Below are 23,533 nucleotides of genomic sequence, written 5' to 3'. Positions count from 1 at the left end.
GTTAGTATATGTGACTTATCAGACTTAAGATGGGAGTATCTATGAATGAACAAACAATTGAACTGAATTATTGATGCACAGTACGAAATGAGTTCTTTGAAAGAGAGTTCTCCCAATGGGGATAAAGGCGACATCTTAAGCTTCACTTATTCATTGATTTCCTCCTATAAGACTCACCTAATGAATAACTAATGTTCTCTTTGTGACAGTAAACAAAACATGTACCAATGATAGCCAATCTTGGTGCGCTAAAGAGATGGATTGTAACAAAAACAACACGCCGTGTTTACCAACAACAAATGGAAACCATTCAAAAATATTTGAGCTAGGATCCATGTAAATAAGCATTCTTGCTTTCAAGAAACTCTTGTGTAATCTAAAAAATGTTTGTTTATGTCTTCTTAAACAACTCTAGGTTGTTACGATACATTTTTGGCGTCTCTGGAATTTTGAGAGCCACATCCTTTCCTATTATTTTGCCAAAATGCTAAATTTATTATAAGTTTATCTGTTAATTATACTGCTGAGCGGCTTTTCTTGCGGTATGCAGGAAACCAAAAATAATGAAAAGGTTGCTATAATTTGAGAAGGTTCATTTTGGTTGGGATAATTATAAAAATTTTAGAAATGGAAGTTGGCAGCAATACTGAATTCGTGTTTTTTTTCTTGGAAGACAAGCCGAGCTCACAAAAATCGGATATTACAGGACCTCTTTTGCATTCAGAAAATGTTCACAAAAAATTTTATAATAATTTAGCCCAACCAGGTTTTTGACTTAAGTATATTAGTTTCAGTAGAGTATCATGGAGAGCTAACAGTCATCCGAAAGTCAGAACTGTAAACTATTGAAACATTATTTGGAAAATCTTATCTGAATTGAAATCAGTATACTCTTTTATGATTTCCTAGTGGTGATACAATAATCATATAGATGCTGCATCAAAAACTTAAAACTGAATAAAAATATTAGCAATTGGAAAACTTTAATATTTCTATATTCATTTTTTTCTGTTTCTAATTTTTCTCTAAAATTTGAGAGTTTAGGCAAAAAATTTGAATTACAGAACTGTTTAAGACTAATTTTTATAACTTTGTCATTACTTCTTTCTTATATCTATATAAGTTTTCACCCTGCTTGCACAAAAACACTTACCCCCATACACACACCCATATATATATATATATATATATATATATATATATATATATATATATATATACATATATATATAATGTACTGAAGTGTACTACACTCAGTAACACTATTTGATAATCTTAGTGCTATTTTGAGAACTTACGTTATAGTGCGTGAAGCACAAACTTGATTTGGACAAAGTCCATTTTAACGTGTGAACAAATTACTAAGTAGTTTTGAATAAGCTACTATTTTAAGATCACTAACTAAAACTTAGAATACTATGACGTGATATTATCACGCCACACAGAGAACACCAACTTAACCTTGGTAACTCTGTCGACACTGTTATCTCTATCCAATAGGATACTAGAGAACCACGTGTCCGCAAGTATAAAAGGAGCTTGCACGCTCAACTACCAACACTTTTTGGTCCCTGATAACTTCTGAATTAAAATCAAACTCCCGTATTGCCCCCTATGCTTAATCTCAGCTTAATTGAGATATTTTTCTAACTTAGAATATTTTGTGACTTGTTCTTAACTAAGAACTCTCAAAGTCATAAAATATTAACTTAGCACAAATTTGGAAATCAGGTAAGTTCAGTTTAACGTCTCTAAGTTATAATTTAACATCTCTTAAACTCTATCTAAGTTACAAGTTAACTTAGAATAATTCAACCTGTACTATCTAGTGCTATTTCAGTCTTAACAACTTTAATTACTCTATCCCTTCATGCTCGGTTCATATTTGATGCTGTTTAACATAACTTATTAATATTATATTTGCATTTAATTTTCTTTAATACTTAACTATATACCAAAAGTAGAACTAGGGGTTGAACTCTCAAATTATACATGTGGTCCCGCGATTAACCCCGTCGTTGAAGTATCTAACGTACGGACCAGCAGTATAAATGGTGGCCATAGAGAGGCTACTTCAATTTAACTTGTTCATTTAATATAGAGAGGCAACTTAATTTAACTTGTTCATTTAATAAAGAAAAGGCATTTCCAATTTAACTTGTTCATTTAAACTATCAGAGAAGCCTGCCTAAATTTAACTTGTTCACTTATTGTAGAAAAGCCATTAAATTAACTTGTGTAAGTTAACTAGTCAAAGGGCTTCTCACTAAAATCCTTTTTTGATTTTGATTTAAACTATTCCTCTGTTCTTAATAATTCTAATACAATAACTTCAGTCCTTTAAACAATGGCCAGTCCTGGTGGTAGTACTCCTCCACCTGCCGTTACTCCCCCACCTGAAACTCCCATAGCACATCCAAATCTTTCACTTGTATCTTTTTCAGGCAATGATCCTAATCAGGATGCCACTTCTTTTTGGAACTCTGTAGAAAACAAAATACTCTTTTCACTAGGAACTAGGCCTACAGCACCCGCTGCACAAACTAGCTATGATAAAAGGCAACAATCCTTATTCGGCTCACTTTTAACTGATACAGCACTAGAATGGTTTGAAAGTGAAGTCACAGATGCTACAGATTGGAATACTTTAAAAGATGAATTTATAAAAAGATTCACAGACGGTAGAGACCAATTTAGATTTAGACTTGAGGTTGAGAACACATTTAGGCAAGAAGGAGAATTAATAAAGAACTATCTACATAGAATAAAGAGTGGAGTTGATAAAGGTTGGCCAGAAAAGATACCAACAAGTATTGAAGGTGATGACAATATAAGAAAGGAGAAAGAAATCCAACAAAGACAACGAAGTCAGAAATACATAGATTTTGCTATAAGAGGACTAAGACCACAAAGTTTAAAACGCAAAGCGCACGAGAAACTTATTGAGAATCCCTCAATAACTTGGACACAGTTTGTTGATCACTTAGTCGTAAAAGACTTAACATTTTCTGTAACAACAGAATCTAGTGGAGCTACAGGAATAGATAAACTTAAAACACTCGAGAGCAAAATTAACGATTTAACCAGTCTTTTCAAAAGCAATGAAGTGAATGCTATAGATACTTCTAGGCCTAGAGACCCAAACATAAAAGGCAGACCTAACAGTACTAGATTCTGTGATTATTGCAGAAGCAATGGTCATTCCATCTCTAGATGCACCAAGAAAAAGATAGATGATAGTGTTAATAAATTAAGAAAGGAACTAATTGAACCAAGAAGGCCGAATATAACATTCTCTAATGATTATAGAAAGAATAACCGAGGCAATGCAAGATTTAATGCTCCTAGAAACCAAGGCCATCAACCAAGAGGTGGCTACTCAAACTATAATCCTAGGTTCAACAAGCCTAACTATCAACAACAAAAAACATCTTTTAACAATTATGGTAATAGATTCACACAACCATACGAACAAACCTTCCCTCAGCAAAACACATAGAAATAATGAACCAAATCTTGAACAACAATCACCATCACCACAACAACAGCAACAGCCACAACAAAGTGCTAGCTTCTATACACCAAATAGAAATAACAATCTACAACAAAGACAACCAAAACCCAACAATATTCAGCAACAACCAAATCAAATAAGTTTCGTTGAAGGCGATGATGACTACGTAAATGCTATAACGGACTTCTTTCCTTTAAACTTTTGAAGTCTCCGAACGCTACTAAAGGAAGTAGTACTAAGTCAAGATTTTATCTCAATTTATATCACGTTGCCACCGGAGACATTAAAAATAATAGTGGTTTAGAAGTAGAATTCATGATTGACCCAGGATCAACCTGCACCATTATCAATCATCCTACATACCTTGCACTAGTAAAACTTGGACAAAATTTGCATTTACAAAATACAAATTGTGATTCAAAGACATATACTGGTTCATCAATCAGAATGCTTGGCTACACAACTATCCAATCTAGCTTCGAAACTGACGGTAAATATACAGTCCCCCATGAAGTATTCGTTACTAAAGAACAGAGACAGAACATAATAGGTATTGATTTTTGTCATTTGTTTTTAAAAGCACTTCACTTCGATATCCCCGCAGTAGAATTAAAAACTGAGAGAAATCTAATTTGCTACGGCTCACTCAACAATGAGAAAGATTACCCATACATAACTGAGATGACTGCTTTAAACATAGCTCAACCAATCTTTCTACAACAGAAAAGTACACAATTGCACAAGCAAAAGCACCCCAGTCAAGCCTTATTTCCACCAGGAACAAATTTCATGCCCCATATTAACGTTGCAAAAACTGACCTAGTCTTTGTGAACACACTTTGTCCACAACCTGAAGAATTTCTACCCATATTTATGGAGAATCAAAAGAATCACCCAATACAGATAAATAGAGGAATAATAGGTTATGCTATGTGTGATATAACTGACAAACCTATACAAAGATACAATATCAAAAACTGTGCCGAATTTACAAGTACAATACTAAACGAAAGTGAGGACTATAACAGTTGCTTCATACTGAACACAGTAGTAAACAATTTACAAGAAGGACAGCAAATCCAAACTAATTCTTGCATTAGATATATAGATTTTCGTACCCAATCTATATTTGACTCTAATATGCCTATAGCGCACACGATATCCTCAGATGCAGAAATGAGAAAAGGTTTTGCTAACACAATCTCCAAAAGAATACCCTTATTAAAGGACTACTGTAAAAGTAGAAACTGTGATATAGGTGACATAATAACTTTCAGAGCAGATAATAACTTAGTATATAATCTCATCACTAAGGCTAATCATTATGAAAAGCCAACAATTGACACAATCAAAACAACGCTATTTGCTATGAGAGATCATGCACTAGGACTAAATTTACGCTGTATAGCGATGCCAAAAATAGCTTGTGGTTTAGACGGAATGGATTGGAGAGAGATATCTTCTCTAATTGAACAAACATTTAAGAATTCAGGAATAACTATCTATGTGTATGCAAGCAAGGATGATATTGATAAACTACAAAAAGTAGAAACCAATACACTAAAACAGGAAGAGGTGCTCGAAATTATTGAAAGTGAGTTAATAGAAAAATGCAAAGAAGATGAGAGAGAACTAGCCTCAGACTTCTCCACCGAAGCAAAAGAGTTATGTAGACCTAAAGTCAACGAACAGTTTGCTAAGTTTAGAGATAAACTACTAAGCAACCGAATCATAAATAAAGCAGTTAGTGATTTTGTAATTAAGCAAAACAGAAATACAGTTCAAGACATAGAGTATCTAGAAATGTTCTTAGATAACTTTGATTTCACGCAAAGTGATTTGACTGATGATGAGTTGTTTGAGTTGATAGAAATAATACTTCAGGATAATGATGTCTATTCACATCATAAGTATGATATTGGCAAAACTAAACATAAATTCCGTTTACCCCTAAAGAAAGACGCAACCTTTAAAAAGCAACGACCAAGCAAAATACCCATTCATCTCAGAGATAAATTAGAAAAACTAATGGACGAATTAATTCAAGCAGGGATAATCAGAGAGCTCAATGAGAACGATGATATGAATAGTTGGTTTGTCAATCCCGTCATCATATTACCTAAGAAGGATTATGTAAAACTAGTCATTGATGCTAGATACCTAAACTCTATAACTGATACAAGTAATTCTAGTTGGCCACTCGAACCACTAAATGTTCAAATGACAAGAATAACTGGAACTATATTTACAAGTAGTGACTTGTCAACGGCTTATAATCAAGTACCACTAACTGAAGATACACAGAAGGTTACAAGTTTTATTGTAGGAGGCAGACAGTACACCTATCAAGTAGGATTTTATGGTCTTAAGCCATTACCCAGTTTCTTTAGCAAACTAATGCGTTATGCATTTGGACCCCTTATAAAACGTAAACAAGCCATAACATATATAGACGATACTTTACTACAAGCTAAAGACAAACAAGAAATGTTCACAATAGTAAAAGAGTATCACTCTTTGCTTCGAAAGGCAAACCTTAAAGCAGCCCCCGATAAAACAATGTTTTTCTTACGAAAAGTGAGATTTCTAGGACATGTTATATCTAAGAGCGGACTATCACCTATTGCTTCGCGCGTAGATGATATTAGAAACCTAAAAACGCCAGAATCGAAAACAGAAGTTTTAAGAGTAATAGGAATGATGGGTTTCTATCATACCTATATTTTGAACTTTCACATAGATGCAAAACCTCTATATGACTTAACTAAAGATACAACACTATTCAAGTGGTTACCAGAACACGAAAAGGTATTCACAGACCTTAAACAAAGATTCTGTCACGATATTTCTAACGCATTTCCTTCTAATGACTATCCCTTTCATATACATGCTGATTCATCTAATTTAGGAACAGGTTGTGTTCTTATACAAGATTTTCCTGATAGAAAACGTATGATTTCAGCAAACTCGAGAGTATTTGATAAAGCTGAACAAAAGATGTCCACTCAACATACAGAACTATGCGGAATAATATCTGCATTACAAACATATGAATTTTATGTGATTGGATCCCCCTTTCCAATTTACCTATATTGTGATCACAGACCAATTCTATTTCTTTGGTCACGACGAGGACAAATGTCACATCGCTTCTTTAAGTATCAAGTTGTAATAACTAAGTTCCAAAACTTGCAAATTAAATACACTGAAGGCAAAAACTTAGCGTTCCCTGACATTCTTAGCCGAAACGTTTCTTTAGCAGATGCTAAACTTTATCAACTAGAACACAAAGTGATACCTAAAGATATAAAGTTTCATATTAACGGAAAAGAAGTTAACTACTCTGTATTGCAACAAGACGATAAGGACGCATCAGCTAACGACTGTTATCCAATTATTGCTCAAGTCAAAGGCGAAAGAAAGAAACTTATTAATATAAATGATGAAGGTGATTTTAGCGTAGATGATGCACCAGACTACATAGATGAACACTGTAATACTATACACAGTTTCGCTGATTGTTTTCGCTACGGCACACAAATAAATCAAATAAAGAAATTAACTTCAGAACTAACTAGCGAGTATGATAATCACTACTATTCCGAGATAGAAGAAATAGCTGAAATAAGTGATGACCGAGAAGGTTATGATGACCAAGATTGGTTAGACTTAGTAGAAGGTAATATTGAAAACTCACTTATTGAACAATTAGAATCTGCTAAAGCCGACTATATCAGACGGACAAAATTCAAGAAGCTTATTGAACCAGAAGCTTTTCAAAACATCTCAGAAAAGGATGTCCACACAGATACATTAGATTTAATAGCTAAAGTTACAGATTTTGCAGAAAACGCTGATCTTGGCACTGACAATATTCTTGAAGAACAAGTAAACGACTCCGTGATAGATAAAGTTAGAGATTGGTTAAAAGTAGGCAAAGCTCCAGAAAAGGACTACATTATTAAACAATCTAAAGCACTACAAACCTATAGAAATAATTTCAACTTGTTGTTTTTAGAAAGTCAATATGATTTACTCTGTTATTCCGAACCTTGTGAGGACGGCTCTTTTGACGTTAGGATATGTACACCACTTTCGCTATTTATAAAGGTATTCGAAGTCGCACATACGCATGAACTTAGTGGTCATAGAGCAGAAAGCACAACTTACAATAGAGTTAAGCGATATTTCTATTGGCCCGGTATGTTTAAATGGATTGAAATGTTAATGGTAGATTGCTTAAGTTGTCAAACTAATAAGTCAGCACGCAAAGACTTGAACGAAGCACCCTTAGAACCATGGGGACAATTGGAAGCTATACCCCTACATACACTTCATATTGATCATAAAGGTCCACTACGACCACTTAGTAAAGGAAATAGATTTTGCTCTTGTAATAGTAGACGCTTTCTCTAGATTTATACAAGTATACCCTAGCAAGAATGCTGAAGCTCTCGAAGCAGTAAATCAACTAGAGAAATTTATAACTACATTTGGTATACCGCAACAAATAATACATGATAACTGCAATGCTTTTATTAGTAATGATTTTGTTCACTACACAAATGAAATGGGAATTACACTATGCCCCCGAACTGCATATTCACCGTGGACTAACGGCGAAGTAGAAGTACAAAATAAACATTTGACTAATTACCTAAGACATTTTATTAGTAAAAGTGGATCTAATTGGTCCGAGTACACTAGTAAATTTGCATTTTCACACAATACTGCAGTAAACTACAGTACGGGATATACCCCTTATGAAATACTATTCGGAACAAAACCACAAATACCCTTATCACTAAAGTTAGGACTACTACGAGATAATCAAAAGAAATGCACATCAGAGTATTGTAGTAATCTACCACCACACTCACATAGTGAAGAAACTTGTAATAACAAAAAGATAGAGAAATTGTTACAAAACAGATTATCTAACGAAATGTTAAAGCGAGAGAATACATATAAAACAATATACTCGAATACCTACACTAAATGTAGACAAACTACGAATAAAGCGCACAAGTATATTAATAGATTCAAACTCGGAAAGCCTATACCTGAAGGTAGAAAAGTACTACTAGAAAATCACTCTAAAGGACTACTAAAGTCTAAAAAGCTACAAGAGCTACGCTCAGGCCCTTACACTGTGCAAAGAATGCTAACTAATACTACATATGAAATACAACATGATAAAACAAATGAGAAGAAAACCGTGCATAGAAATCATATAGTACCTTATTACCCGAAAGAAGAAAAAATACAAGAGTTAGTTGAGAACTATATAGTCCCAGACGATACGGATGATTATTATACTCAATATAATAAGCATAATATATCCAAATCTAATGCTTGTAGAGGCGCACAACATTTTGCTATTTCGCAGTGGCCCTTAGTAGAAACACAATATACTGTTAATCCTAGTACTACACTACAGCCAACATTTAACGTTGAGGCTACTCCAACAAAAGATTCAGGCTTAGAATCGCTACAAACACGAGTATATAATACTACGCATATACAAGGCACAAGCTCTTCTAATTTTCTACCCGCACGCATTTCAACCCCCTACCCTATGCAAAATATGTATTCACCTAATAGCCCACAGCAAGAAAATTTTTCTACCCCACCTGATAATACTAGTAAATTTAGAGCTACACGTAAATTATTCCCCCAAGCATCGCATAATAGCCCCACATCATCACCTCATAATTCTACACCTACAGCATCCCCTAATATATCTAATTTACCTGACGCAAATGAAGTATTGAGTAGACCGCAACGTGATAGAAAAGCACCTACATTCTTTGGTGAACCTATTCCTTCTGACTTGATACAGAAATTCAAAACGAAATAGAGACACAAAATCTCTTTTAAATAATTTCTTTATAAAAAAAGCGCAACCATGCACAAAACACAATAAAAATGATAAAATCAACTACATACAATATAAAAAACAAAATAAAAATACACATATGAGAACCCCTATTAACTTAAATAAGACAAAGCAATTTTGTTAAGCTACCTTCAGCACTAGTCCTCTCATCACCGTGCACATTAGACTTGACTTTTTGAAAATCAGACAGTCCTGATAATTCCACGCCAGAAGCTGCAAATAGCATTCTTGGAACATGGGCCCTTTCTTGGGGTTCCACCAAGTCTCCCCAAGGTTGTAGAGCTCATCCTCCACATCAATTAACATGTTCCAATATTCCTCAGTCCTCTCTTCTGGTTTCATGTAAAGTTTCTCGAAGAACTGAAACATCTTAAAAATCAATGCTGAAATTGAACCCTTATTTAGCACCCCCCTGTCAATTTCACTTAATACAAGTTCATGTCCTTCATCCTATTCCCCGGTTGGAAGCCTTATCATAGGCAAAGAATTTACTCACATCTCTCCCCAGAAAGAACTTGATTATGCCAACGGTCTCTTCAGAGACACACTGTGTTTCTCGCCTGTCCCACGGGTGATTGCTCCCTATGGCTCTAATGGTTCCGTCAATCTCGTCATCAGATAAGACGAGGTGAGGGAACTTATAGCTTCCGGAGAAGAAAAAACGAAATTGAATCGCAGATAGTCCTGCGGTGTCCTGATAAATAAAATTTAAATACTGACTTCTCCGCTTCCGATTCTGGAGTAAGCTGAGAGGTTCTAAGCTATCCCCGTCCGTCTCCAGCCGCCACCTAGCATTTTCTAAGTGCTCGTTCGCCAGCTCCGATTCTCGTAAATAGTTTACTGTGTACCAGTTCATGATGCAATAAAGAAGAAGAAAGAAATGACAAGGAATAAGAAATGAACAGAAAATAAAATTAAGAAGAAACAACTAAGATTAAGAAAAAGAAAGAATAAAAGTTTAAGGATTAAAGAAAGGAAGTTAGAAATGAAAAATCAGAAGGTTAAAGAAATCAGAGAAAGTTTAAAGATTTGAGTAAGAGATCCAACTGTATAGTATGAACGTTTAAGGCAAAAAGCAAATAGCCCACTCAACACAAATCTTACACAAAGTACGCAATTAATCACCATTGCAAGCTTTTACACACATATATCTCCTCTACATGTTAAACATTCGTACACTTTCAACAATTATGCATACCTCTTATTGCAAACTAACGCTGGAAACACGTGTTACACAAAGCAAAGTTAAGTAGAAACAATTCCCCCATGAGCAAACACCTTACCTAAATTAAATACCTTAATTACAAAAATTTGTCCCTTGCAAAATATCTAACCTACGTAAAATCGCAATTAGTCAGGAAACACAAAATTAAGCAACCCACATAGCCAACAAATAGAGCTAATTTTATTAGTTTAAGGACCCGAGGAATGTTTAAAATAAACAATAAATCACTTAAGAACAAATAACTAACCGCAAATTTAAATTCCCCACGTAAGAATTATGTCGCTTAAGCGCAAACCTTACACATTTGTCAGGAAGAGCTATAACTTGATGAATTTATCCGCTCAACAACTCAGACCACAAAGTTGCACAAACGCATGCTTGCTTTAACAGTTCACAAAAGTTTACAACTCATAAATTAAATATATAGCAGAGAAATTCCAAAATTTAAAAATTTTAGTTTTGTTTGCATTCGCGCTTTTTATCTACAAAACCGATTTTGCTCTAGTTTTCATATTTAAAAACTAAAATATATTTGCAAGAGTTGCACTTCGAAACATTATCGTTTTTCGTTCTCATAACAAAGATATAAACGGATTTTTGACGAAAAATCATGCTAAAATACTAAATATATGTACCAATGTTTAAAAAGGCCCTGTTTATCAGCCATTTCTTCTAGCAAGATCAAAATTCATTATTAACACCTGAATTGGTTACAGACTAAACTTTCGTGACCGGAAATTTTGATTTTATCCTAAAAATTGAGAAATTGCAACAATTATGACGAAAAATCACGCTAGAATATTAAATATATGTACCAATGTTTAAAAAGGCCCTGTTTATCAGTCATTTCTTCCAGCAAGATAAAAATTCATTAATTAACCCTTGAATTGATTACAAATTAAACATTCGTGAACAGAATTGTTAATTTCATCCCAAAAATTGAGACATTGCAGCTTAAACGGCACAAAAAAATTATGAAAAATTGCAATTTTGGTCATTAAAAGTTCTAAAGCCTAAAAAAATTATTCGCATATACCAGAATCTTGAAAGTTATATTAATCTGCCCACAAGCACCAGTACTTCAGCCCACATTAAAGGATTACTCAAATTACAACACAACCACATAATTTTAGACACAAAATTTGATAATGGAGAATACATAAACCATTAAATTCTGAACATTGGATTTCACAATTCTGTCATAATATTCTCAACATATGACCAACTTATCACATTGCTACATGCCACTAGTCAAGGCTAGTCCTTGGCCAATCAGAATTGAGCACACATACTTTGGTAACTTAGCCCTGACAGCCACTATTTAAGAACCTGACCCAAACTCAAAATTACTTTTCTCAGTTACCTTCTGAAATCAATTACTTCTTTCGCTCTTAGATTCAGTTCTAACTTAACTCTCTCTCTCTCTCTCTCTCTCTCTCTGTCCCAAATTCTATCTTTCGCATTTTGCCCCTTTCAACTAATAAACTTAGAAAAACTACCAAAGTTTTCAAGCATTTCAATTTGTGAACAGCAAATACTTGTCACAACACATCTCCACAACACATATACCAGGTATATACTCAGTTCAATATTAGCCCTTAATTCAATTCTCAGTCAGTAACTATAGAAGGAGTCCATAACCCTTCAGATCGAACATCGTACAAGACTGACAATCCAGAAAGTTTCTAAATTCTACTCATATTGAACAAATTCATCACCACCAAACACATTGAATAACACATTTAGAACCCCCTTAAAGCTGATCAATTCTAATTTATGACCGAAGTTTCATTCGACCAAAACGGTTTTCTTATTTCTCTTTCTATCAACCCTGACACACTTGTGAAAGTTTCCATTAAGGCAAATCAAAAGTTGAAATTCAACAGTGAACTTAACACCTTAACTAGTTGTCAAATTTCTAACGAAATAAGAACTGTAGTATTCTTTGCTACTAGCTCTAACGAAGACCCTATTGCTGTCTTCTGGGGAAAGAATAACCCTCAACAACTTAACAGTTTATTAATTCAAATTCATTCTTCAAGCCTAGTTGACTTAGACATATTAAATGTCCCTTGTTTGGTTTTAGAACCACCAACTGATCAATGAATATTCCGCTAAACGATTATTGGGTTATAGCTTCAAGAACAATTTTCTCAACTTCTTACAGTCCTTATAACATCCCAAATAAAATTCTGAAATATAATAACAAGTCCGCAAAAATTGATCGATCACATATTTCATATAAAGAAAACATTGTTATTTTCTTTGTTAAAGACCAGTTTGTAAACTTAGAAATAATTGTTAGTTGGACCCCTAACAAACCATAACATATTGAACGCTTTCATTTCCAATTAAACAACAGAGACGAAATAGACCTTGATATCATCGAAGCTCCCTTTACTGTAGACCCTTAATCTATGTTACCACCTTCCCTTGAAACACAAGTTCTTACTGCCCTTGCATTCGAGCCGCTCTCGTATATTAGAATATTCCTCCTACAGAAAATATTGAAATTCGGAAATAAAGCTGTAACACTTGACAAGTGTTTTGTTTCTAATCAACAGAGAACAGTTGCATTCTTCGTAACATCAGAAAATAACGCAAAATTTGTCATAAATTGGGTACCCTATAATCCCGCTCACATTCACGAGCTAAAATATCAGATTACTTTTACGGATAATATTAACTTGAATCTGTTAGACTCACCTTATACTGTCTTTGTTTATTAAATGGAAGACGGAGAAATCAAGAAATCACCAGCAATAGACGAAGTAATAAACGTAAGTTACAAAATGCTTATTTTTATATTACTTTGCTTAAATCTGTTCCTACCTGTAGCAACTGATTTTGAATCTGAAAATGCTCAGCGTATTGCAGAGTTAAAATCCCTAGTTGAATATAACGATTCTCATCCACACTTCATAGAATGTGTCGTAAATAGAAATAATTGTCTACCTGAAGAAATTCCGTACATTAAATTACTAGAGCCTCCTGAAAAGCTGTTAATTTGGTCAAAACGCAACGTCCATACGCCACTATCACTGATTACAGACCAGTTCTTCAAAGAAAAACTTACTGATAAGAAACCGTTTCTTTCAAAAGTAGAATATTTTTTAACCTACATAGGAAACCAAATTCGTTCTGTTCAGTTTCTCAAAGTTATTGCTATAATATCTCTTGCACTTCTCTGTGTTATAACTGCTTGCTATACAAAATATTTGATCTTTATTATATTACTTGCATTATTAATCCTAACGTCTTTCACTGACGCCAGACCCATTGAAAAGATGAGTATCTATGAAAACACAGCTCCTAACCTTCATGTTAACCACTTTGATTGCTCGAAAATGATTTCAAACCAGATGTATTCTCTTAACAAAGTAGCACCTTGCGAAATTCGCCCTGATAAAATTAGCACTAATCAAGCACGGGTCACTCTCTACCAAAGAAATTATAAAGTTAAACTAGAAGCAACTATGTGTAAAGCAACCCAACAGCAATTACGTTGGTTTTGCGATTCTTTTGACTCTAGCGGCATAGATGCCAGACATAATACTATTACTAATTCAGTTAAGCTTGATGCTCAGAAATGCAAACTTGCAAAGGAAAGAAAAAAGATAAAGCTTTCCCCTTCTTCTAATTCAGTAGAATTCGATTTTGACAAATCTTTATTCTCAAACATTAACTCAGGCGATGTTGGTACTGGAAACAATGAATGTAACTCCCGAGGTTGGATTACACACTACACTTATGAAACATATATGCAAAATGTTAGCCTGAATGTAAACCTTAGAGATGGCACAGTTAATAACTGGCAAAATATACATCTACCTTGTCCTTTATCAGCCGGAGGCTGCGATTCTACATCTACTGATCCATTTGCATACACTTGGGATGAACCCAATAATTGTCTTTTCACTATAATTCGCACTTTTGACGCTCAAATGATTAAAGCTAATGACAAATACTACTTAGTAAAGGATCCTAAATTTGCTTCAGCTCAGTCAGATTTCGACTTACAAAGCTTTATGTTCCAAGTTTATAATAAACTTAACACTTTAATGATTTCTCATGAAAATCCGCGTTTAGCTGGATATACTTTAACAAGAAACAGATCTATGTTTCTCAAAACAAATGGCAATGTTGCCTGGCTATATAATTGTCCTGAGTTTCATTCACCCTTACAGATTCTTAATAAGTGCTATAATCGAATACCAATTCTTTATGAAGATGAAATACATTTCGTTGATCCGATTTCTAGACAAACCTTCATTGAAGCCGAAGAACAATTGTGCTCTGATAAACATTCAAACTTATTTCAACTAGATGTTGACGATGACAATTCATGGGTTGAGCTAACCCCACAAATCACAAAAGTAAGAGGACCTGCACTCTTCAAACCACACATAGTTATTCAACAAATTGCGAATGTTATTACTGCAAGTATTTATGCTTCTATCTACACATATAAAGAAATGATGTCATTCTGGAATTCAATAACTTTCAACTCCAATATGAAAGGAGTTCTCAAACACTTTACTAAGTCATTAATAGATAGCAGAGAATCATTTTCAAATATTTCAGGCACGAATTATTATAACTCTAGAACTATTTATCTAGATTCATTCATTTCACCGGACTTCTTTAATAATCAATTTGTTGAAACCTTTGGTAAAATACAATATATAATCGAGCGATGCGGAATCTTCTTTGCCGCTTTCTTATTCATTAAGCTACTCATCGACATAGTTTTATGCTTAATTCGAGCAATGCAGATTAAAAAAATTACAAATGCATCTATTCATTTTGGTAAAGCACTCTTTGCTGCCACATTTGATTTAATGTCAGCTCCAATTCTGACTTCTATCTATCTAGCAACTAATTCAGAGAATGATAACACTGATAAAAATAGAGAAAGGACGATGCAAGTTCCAAAATCTTAAGATACAACCAGAGTTACTCAAAGCCCACCTTATTATAATAATAGAATGCAAACACTAACTCATGAGAATAAAAGTGGTTATCCAAACCTACATGATGAGAATAATAAAGACGAAAATAGAAACGATCACAACGTTCCTACGTCTCCAGTATAGGATTAACTCCTCTATTACCTTAATATCATCAAACTATATGATGATAATATAGTACAGACTGACTTCATATTTACTACTGATTTACTTTAAAAGAGAATACAAAAAAATAAGAAAAAGAGAATACTTGCAAAATAACTTCAAAAAATATACTCTTAGAATAGAATAAGAGTAGAGAATACTTGATATTTCAGGAACTTTCTTCAGTCCCTAACGAACTGATACCAGTCTTTCAGAAGGAACCTTCAAGTGGTTGGCCCGAATACAATACACAATCAACTTCTAAACCTCAATCTGGAATTAAACAACTTGACAGACTAGTACAACCCACAACTCACGTTACACCATCTAAAACTTTTCTCTCAGCTATCAAGATTTCAGCAGTACAAACTCAAGCAACTAGTGCAAATTCATCAACGACGGTTACATCATCCAAGAGGAGAACTAAAACTGCAGATACAATTGCAAAGAAACAACCACGTAAACAATTCATTAGAGAGACATTCAACCCAGCGACACCGCTAGAAGTAAATATACCCAAGACAAACAGTACGGTACCCAACGTCTTAGCAAACACTACAACTACCCAATCATCACGACCAAACTTTCTAAATCTTCATCATTACTTAACTACCCCCCTGCAAGACCGCCTACAAAAACAACATCAAGCTGAGATACAAGCTAAAACCCCCGGTTTTAGTGGACACCCGAACTACGATACAAATTTAATCTACCAGTTGCAACCCAACATCAATAGATTCAATCTCATTGGTTATTTGTCGAACAAAAATTCTTATCTACTAACTAATCACAACCTTCAAGGACAAACAATACAAGTCCCGTTTGATAATATTACAGCAAACCTCACTCCTCAGCTTGATACCTTCACTTATCAGGTACAGCAAAATTTTCTCACAGAAAGACAACGCTCTCAACAGCTCGAACAACGGATTACTAAGCTCCAACTGGAGATCGCAAATCTGAAGCATCAACTCCACATCCTCCGCTCATCACGTTGAGCACTCACGGAATGGAATAGAAAATTTTGTGGTTGTTGATGTTTAGTACTTCCTTCATTACTTCTTCTTCTTTCTCCCGTGGTGAGGAAAATTATTCGTTAGTTTAAACAAACGCCTAATTATTAGTCATTTTGATTACCTTACTCTCTTTGATTCTATTACTTACATCAAGTAAAGTAATCCGCATTTCTTCTATCTTCATTGAAACTATCTTCAATGATTACACTTAGCGCAATTTTTGGTGAACAATGAGTCCATTCTTATCTTTAGATTGCAAATTTGATTTGTTCTCGCTTCTCTGAATAAAATCTATTCTTAACCTTTACTGATTTATCTTGCTTATGACATCATTCGATTGTTCCATCGAATTCCATAATTTAATTAATGTCTTACAACCTTTCAGTAGACGTTAAATATTTCAAAACATATTGTGATCTCGCTGAATTTATTCAATCGCAAGTTATTAAAACTTCGAAAACATTCTTAGTTGGAAATAAATTCTATACCCCATTGTCAGTTCATTGGTCATTTGAGTTACAGGAGATTATCTTATTCTTGCAAGATAACAATTCCAATGAAATTGTAGTTTATTTTCATAAAGTTCCTGAGTACGATTTATTTGAAATTCTAAAGCTTATTCATACAGAAGAAATTCTTAACATCAATAATCTAAACTTTCGACCGCTCACTTATTTCAATTAAAATGTTAGTCTTCAATATTTTGGTGATCACGGATATAGAAATGTTACAACCTTTCGTTAACAGGTTTGCATTCATCGCCATCCGCCATATATAGTTTAAGTACTATTTGGATCTTCCTGTCAATTCCTTTCAAAGATTAAATGGTCTTCCATTCTCCCCATTGACACAAAAATTTAATTTCTATATTATTCACAATGAACACATATTTTGAAGGAGGTGTTGATATCGAATGGTTTAAAGACTATTGTCAACTCTCTGATCATGTTGAATCCGCATGGGTTAACTTTTCTAAACAGATTATTTTTAACGATAAAGTTTTCAGAATCTCCGAATTATATTATTCTGAAATTCAATGCGAAGTTATTTTATTCCTTGAAGACTTTGAAAAAAAAGAAATTGTTATTTGTTTTGAGTCAATGACGAAAAGCAAGAATAATTATTTCATGAAGCTAATTCATAATGATCAAACAAGACTAAATATTAATTCCTTAAACTATAGCTACAAAGCTTACTTCAATTGATTTATTCTTCAACAATACTCAAATAAAGATGAATTACGAAACGGAATTTTTTATTTGGGGAGTCATTGCGGCAACTCTAGCCTTTATGGTGTTGTGCGCAGTAATTTTAATTTCCCTATTCATTTACCTCGCTTGTCATTATAGACCATTAACTTAACCAGTATATTCTTCAACTTATATTGTTCTATTATTCAACGTCAGATGTATTGACAGCGAAATTTTATTGAAAAACTTCAAAAGGTCTATTATAACGACCAGCCAAAAAAATTGGATCTATTAATTTGTACAGCCCTGTATCTTAGGACATCGTCAACCCTTCTTCAAGAGAGAACTCAGAAACAAGAAGCTACGATGAACTTTAGAACTTTAAAGAAGTAATCTACCTCACAAACTTTAAATGCTTAATTATTATAGAATTAAGCTAAATAATTTATTCGATTATGTAAAATTTGATGTTTTGATTTAATACCTATGGACCGGGATGGGATGTACTGAAGTGTACTACACTCAGTAACACTATTTGATAATCTTAGTGCTATTTTGAGAACTTACGTTATAGTGCGTGAAGCACAAACTTGATTTGGACAAAGTCCATTTTAACGTGTGAACAAATTACTAAGTAGTTTTGAATAAGCTACTATTTTAAGATCACTAACTAAAACTGAGAATACTATGACGTGATATTATCACGCCACACAGAGAACACCAACTTAACCTTGGTAACTCTGTCGACACTGTTATCTCTATCCAATAGAATACTAGAGAACCACGTGTCCGCAAGTATAAAAGGAGCTTGCACGCTCAACTACCAACACTTTTTGGTCCCTGATAACTTCTGAATTAAAATCAAACTCCCGTGTTGCCCCCTTGCTCAATCTCAGCTTACTTGAGATATTTTTCTAACTTAGAATATTTTGTGACTTGTTCTTAACTAAGAACTCTCTAAGTCATAAATATTAACTTAGCTCAAATTTGGAAATCAGGTAAGTTCAGTTTAACGTCTCTAAGTTATAATTTAACATCTCTTAAACTCTATCTAAGTTACAAGTTAACTTAGAATAATTCAACCTGTACTATCTAGTGCTATTTCAGTCTTAACAACTTTAATTATTCTATCCCTTCATGCTCGGTTCATATTTGATGCTGTTTAACATAACTTATTAATTTATATTTGCATTTAACTTTCTTTAATACTTAACTATATACCAAGAGTAGAACTAGGGGTTGAACTCTCAAATTATACATGTGGTCCCGCGATTAACACCGTCGTTTAAGTATCTAATGTACGGACCAGCAGTATAATATATATTCTACATTGTTTCGATTTTTTTGTTGTCTTGTAGAAATGTCTTGTATAAATTTTCTCAAAAAATGTTTACAATAATTTAGCCCAAACTGATTTTTGACTTGAGTATATCAGTTTCAATAGAGTATAATGGAGAGCAAACAGGTATTCGAAAATCAGAAATGTAAGTTATTGAAACATTATTTGGAAAATCTGATCTGAATTGAAATCAGTATACTCTTTTATGATTTTCTACTGGTGATACAAGAATCATATATGATCTGCTGGCAGCCGTGCAAATTCATTTATGATTCTTGAACAGTAAAAAAAGTATTGCACCAAAAATAGAGTATGTTGTGTGTGACATCATATGTAATCCTTGCATGATTACTAAAAAGTAGTGAATCGGACAGCAATCAAGAATGTAATTTACAGACAAACGGGCCCAGCAAATGCACCTTGAGCTAAATTAGTTTGGCAGAATCCAAAAATGGGATAATTTGTGGAAAAAAGCTACAAATGTTGTCACCACATTCCACAATTAAGCATGTAAGGTTTTTTGGTAGGTAAATTTACCTGGCGTTATTTTTGCTAAAGCGAGACTAATCCATTTTCAAAGCTAGTTGTGATTGCCGCCCAAAGCAGATAATAGAATTTTGGATAATTAAATAATTTTTCATATTAGACGTAAGAAATTTCACAAATTGATCAAATTGCAGCTGTTTTTCATGATACTTTATAAATACAAACAGTCTGTTCCGTCCTCCCTTTTCACTAAATTTCTGTTCAGGGCAGAAAATTATGGATTTAAATAGCAGACGGAGAGATCTTAAATAATTACTGATCATTTTTTATGAAGTTTTTCTGATGATTTTTATTGAGCGTTTTTCATATAGAGTGTTTTCAAAAACGGTTAAGGGCCTACTAAAACAAACATTAATTACACGCTTGGTTTCTTGCGGACGGGAGTGGCTTGTGGAAACTGAATACTGCATTAGTTTTGAGGCTCAAATTCGGAAGGCAAATGTTGTCTCCAATATCCAATAAACGGTCAAATTATCAGTTATTTTAAATTTTGGTTACAAAAATTTGTAGCAAGTTCTAAACAATCATTTCGTAACCTTCCGTAACATTCCGTAACATTCCGTCACATTTGAGAAGACGATGGGTGAAATAAACAGAATGGTCCATTCCACTTTAGTAGGGCGTTAGTCTGTAATGTAGTTTTGTTTGGTTTTAATGCAAATAAAATATTAGATTCGTTATCGTTAACATTATTAACAATTATAATAGTGCTTTTCGGAACTACTAAGTTTAATTAGATTTAGTTATTTGGTTGCAACAGCTATATGATAGCTTTCTCATCGTAGGAGATTCAAACGTACCTCTTGGAGTCACTTTCTCTGACAAAAGTGCAAAATTGATTGACTTTGTTCAATAGCCCAATGATAAAACTGGGTAAATAAATATGAAGTTTTTGTTTGATTTTCAAGTTAAAAATTTAAGAATTGTTGAACATTGACGGGGATTTAGTCCATTAAATCACACTCACCGAACCTTAATCTCATCATCAAAAATCGAGCCATTTATTTTCTTTTTCATAAATGGGATTTTCTTAAAAACCTTCTAAATTTGTTTTTGTTTTTGACCAAGTCTAACTGTATTCTCTAGATTCGTGATCATTTTTTCAGCCATTTTGATTTTAAATTAGGAAAATATTGAACCCTGTGTTAGAAGTGTTTTTTTTTCTGTGATGAGACAGATTTGTTTTGTCCAGGTAACGGGGCGTATGCTGCCCAATGACGTGTGGTACCCCGACACCTATTTCTTGCTAGTGAGAGATCTGATCTACAGTGACGAGGAACAGTACATAGTGGTCAGTGGGGAGGGGTCAGTCGAGTACAATCGCAAAGTCAAACTCAGCACACCCTGCTCCCCAAACGTCATGCTGTTCCCCTTTGACGTTGTCAGGTGCACCCTGGGTTCGTATCCTTCCCCTCCATCCTACCACTTTTTCCTCAATTTTGCCACCGTCAACCACCCCGTGCTAGCAATTGGGCTTTAACAAAAACCCTGAGTTTGCACCTAGCGTCTTTAATGAACTGTGATGTCCTGCTGTGACATCCGGCATTTATCCTGGCAGTGGTCCCATTGGCTTTCGTTTCCAAACCTAAGCTGTCCCCAATTTGATAAAAGACAAGGACACTTAGCTCATTTGGGTATTTTATTTTTCCCGGTAGCCCAACTTGACCGCTTCCGTTTCTTTCAGTTTTTTTTCTTTGAGTACTTTAAAATCAATTAACCGGTATAAGTGGCAAAAATCAAGACAATATTTTGATCAAATTTGATGTCACTGAATTTAGATGAAAATAATAGACAAAAGAAATTAAGAAGCGATCCAGAATATTTAGCAACTTTAATAACAGACTGGTTTATATTTAATAGTCAAAAATAATTTTTACATTCTCTATTTTTGTACGATATTTCAAATCAAGGAATACTTAATTGATGCTGATATACAGGAAGAGCATTGAAAACTTTTCTGTGATTGGGAATAAATGTTAGAATTGATAATGATTTTTAGAATTAAGAATGAACTTTAGCGACAAATTTTCAAATAATAGTATGGATCTTTTCCGCCGTTTCTGCTCCTCCCCCCAGGACGTTATGCACCCCCAGTTAGCAAGTACCATTACATAGTAAATCAATTTGTAAAAATATATTGCACGAGCGTCTGTGGGTGCAAATAATGTGCACCCACTAAGCTTGGGGGAGGGTAAACGGAAAAGATCCGACAATTTAATGCGAAAACAGAATTAAAAACAATTGGTTTCTACATGGCCTTCAAAACAATTTATTTCTTTTCTGTAATACTGAGTCTTGCGGTACTGTGATATCGAAAAAGTTTTCCCCAAATGATAAACACAAAATACAGCCTCAAAGGATCATGTTATAGGCAATTAAATGGTATATATTCCCCCAGGAAAAGTGAAAAAATTTCATTTTCAGAGATTGGTTTAATTAAACAGCACGATGACTTAAATGAGTTTCGAGTGATTTTTGCATATTTTTCTGAGATTTGAGGAATTTTTCGACAGCAAAAGGTTTCAACTTCAATAGAGCCTAGTATATACTTCAGTCAGCCGAAATTCATATTTAAAATTTTATGTCACATGAAATCTCCATTTACAAAATTTAGAATCTTCAAGCAACGAAAAGAACCAACAATTTATTCAATGAAATATGAAATTACCTCTGATTACCTCAAAATTGTTTTGGTTTCGCTTCAGCGTTCATATAGAGAACAGAACCAAAACTGCTTTTTTGTGCCATTTTTGCTCCACGTCCTTAACAGCTGAACCAACTAAACATCTTAAACTGCACATAAAAAATTCTGTTGATTAATATTAAAAATCTGGTGGTTTCCAAGGTGAAAACAAAATAGCCCTCTACACTTGGATGGCTAAAAAGTTGTGAACAATTTTAGCAAGTTAAGTATCGCTGGACGGGAAAAGGTGCGAGTTGACTTTGGGCACTTGAAGAAAGGAAATGAAGGGAAGAGAGAGATGGGTGTGTGTGTGGAAGGTATTAAGGAAATAGGAGATGCAATTCAATTTCAATTAGCCACCATTCTCCATTCAACCACACACCTAAATGGTCCAGTTGGCACCTTAAATGGATCACTTACCCGCCCCGCTGTCCCTTTACCCCCTTTGAGTACCCAGTTAACTTTTGCGTACGTTCTCATGCGCCCTCATTTCCAATCAATGAAAGCTACTCAAAGAGCCAAAAAGCATTAAAAATAAAGAATTCAAAAACTTTAAATTTTTTGTGAGCAATTCGCAACAGAAAAATGCCAATCCAAGTGCGACTAATTTTGGGTCGGTGTAAAACAGTGTCCCAATGAAAAAAGAAGCGTTTTTTGACATTTTTTTGTAACATTTACTACATCTTCTATGACTCTTGTTCTATATGTGCAATTCTTAGGGAAATTTTCTCAATTCAAGAAAATCTCCATTCTCTCGGTCGCTTCCGTAATCTGAAAACAGGGAGCAAAATTGTGGCGCTGAAAGTGCGTGGAAAAAAAGTACTATTCAAAACTTCACGAACACACTCTGCATCAAATGAAATTCAAATTGCAATTAGCAAGCCGTTTTTGACATTTCACTTCATACCTTTATGGTAGAAACTTAGTGATAGAAAACCGTGATAAAAACCGCAAAGGGCTGAATGACATTTTCCAATGAGAACTCGCTATATCTCAAAGCACATGTT

At 34.1% G+C, this 23,533-nt stretch overlaps 2 protein-coding genes across 10 annotated transcripts in view; both read left to right on the top strand.

The window, feature by feature from the left end:
- LOC142334693 (pyridoxal-dependent decarboxylase domain-containing protein 1-like) overlaps nucleotides 1–23,533 on the top strand; it is a 454,496-nt gene that overhangs the window by 57,014 nt on the left and 373,949 nt on the right. The gene's annotated exons all lie outside the window — the stretch shown is intronic.
- The window catches only part of LOC142335452 (glycine receptor subunit alpha-2-like), a 114,566-nt gene that overhangs the window by 34,682 nt on the left and 56,351 nt on the right, over nucleotides 1–23,533 (top strand). For all 8 annotated transcript variants that reach the window (XM_075383956.1, XM_075383953.1, XM_075383957.1 and 5 more), the window contains exon 4: nucleotides 21,036–21,240. In XM_075383956.1, coding sequence (XP_075240071.1) covers nucleotides 21,036–21,240 — 205 coding nt within the window. The remainder of the gene's footprint in view (nucleotides 1–21,035; nucleotides 21,241–23,533) is intronic.

This window comes from Convolutriloba macropyga, chromosome 2 (genome assembly GCF_964194025.1).
Source record: "Convolutriloba macropyga chromosome 2, txConMacr16.3, whole genome shotgun sequence".
Lineage (NCBI taxonomy): Eukaryota > Metazoa > Xenacoelomorpha > Acoela > Convolutidae > Convolutriloba > Convolutriloba macropyga.
The sequence above is the reverse complement of the archived record's forward strand: the minus strand, read 5'-3'. Positions and strand labels throughout refer to the sequence as shown.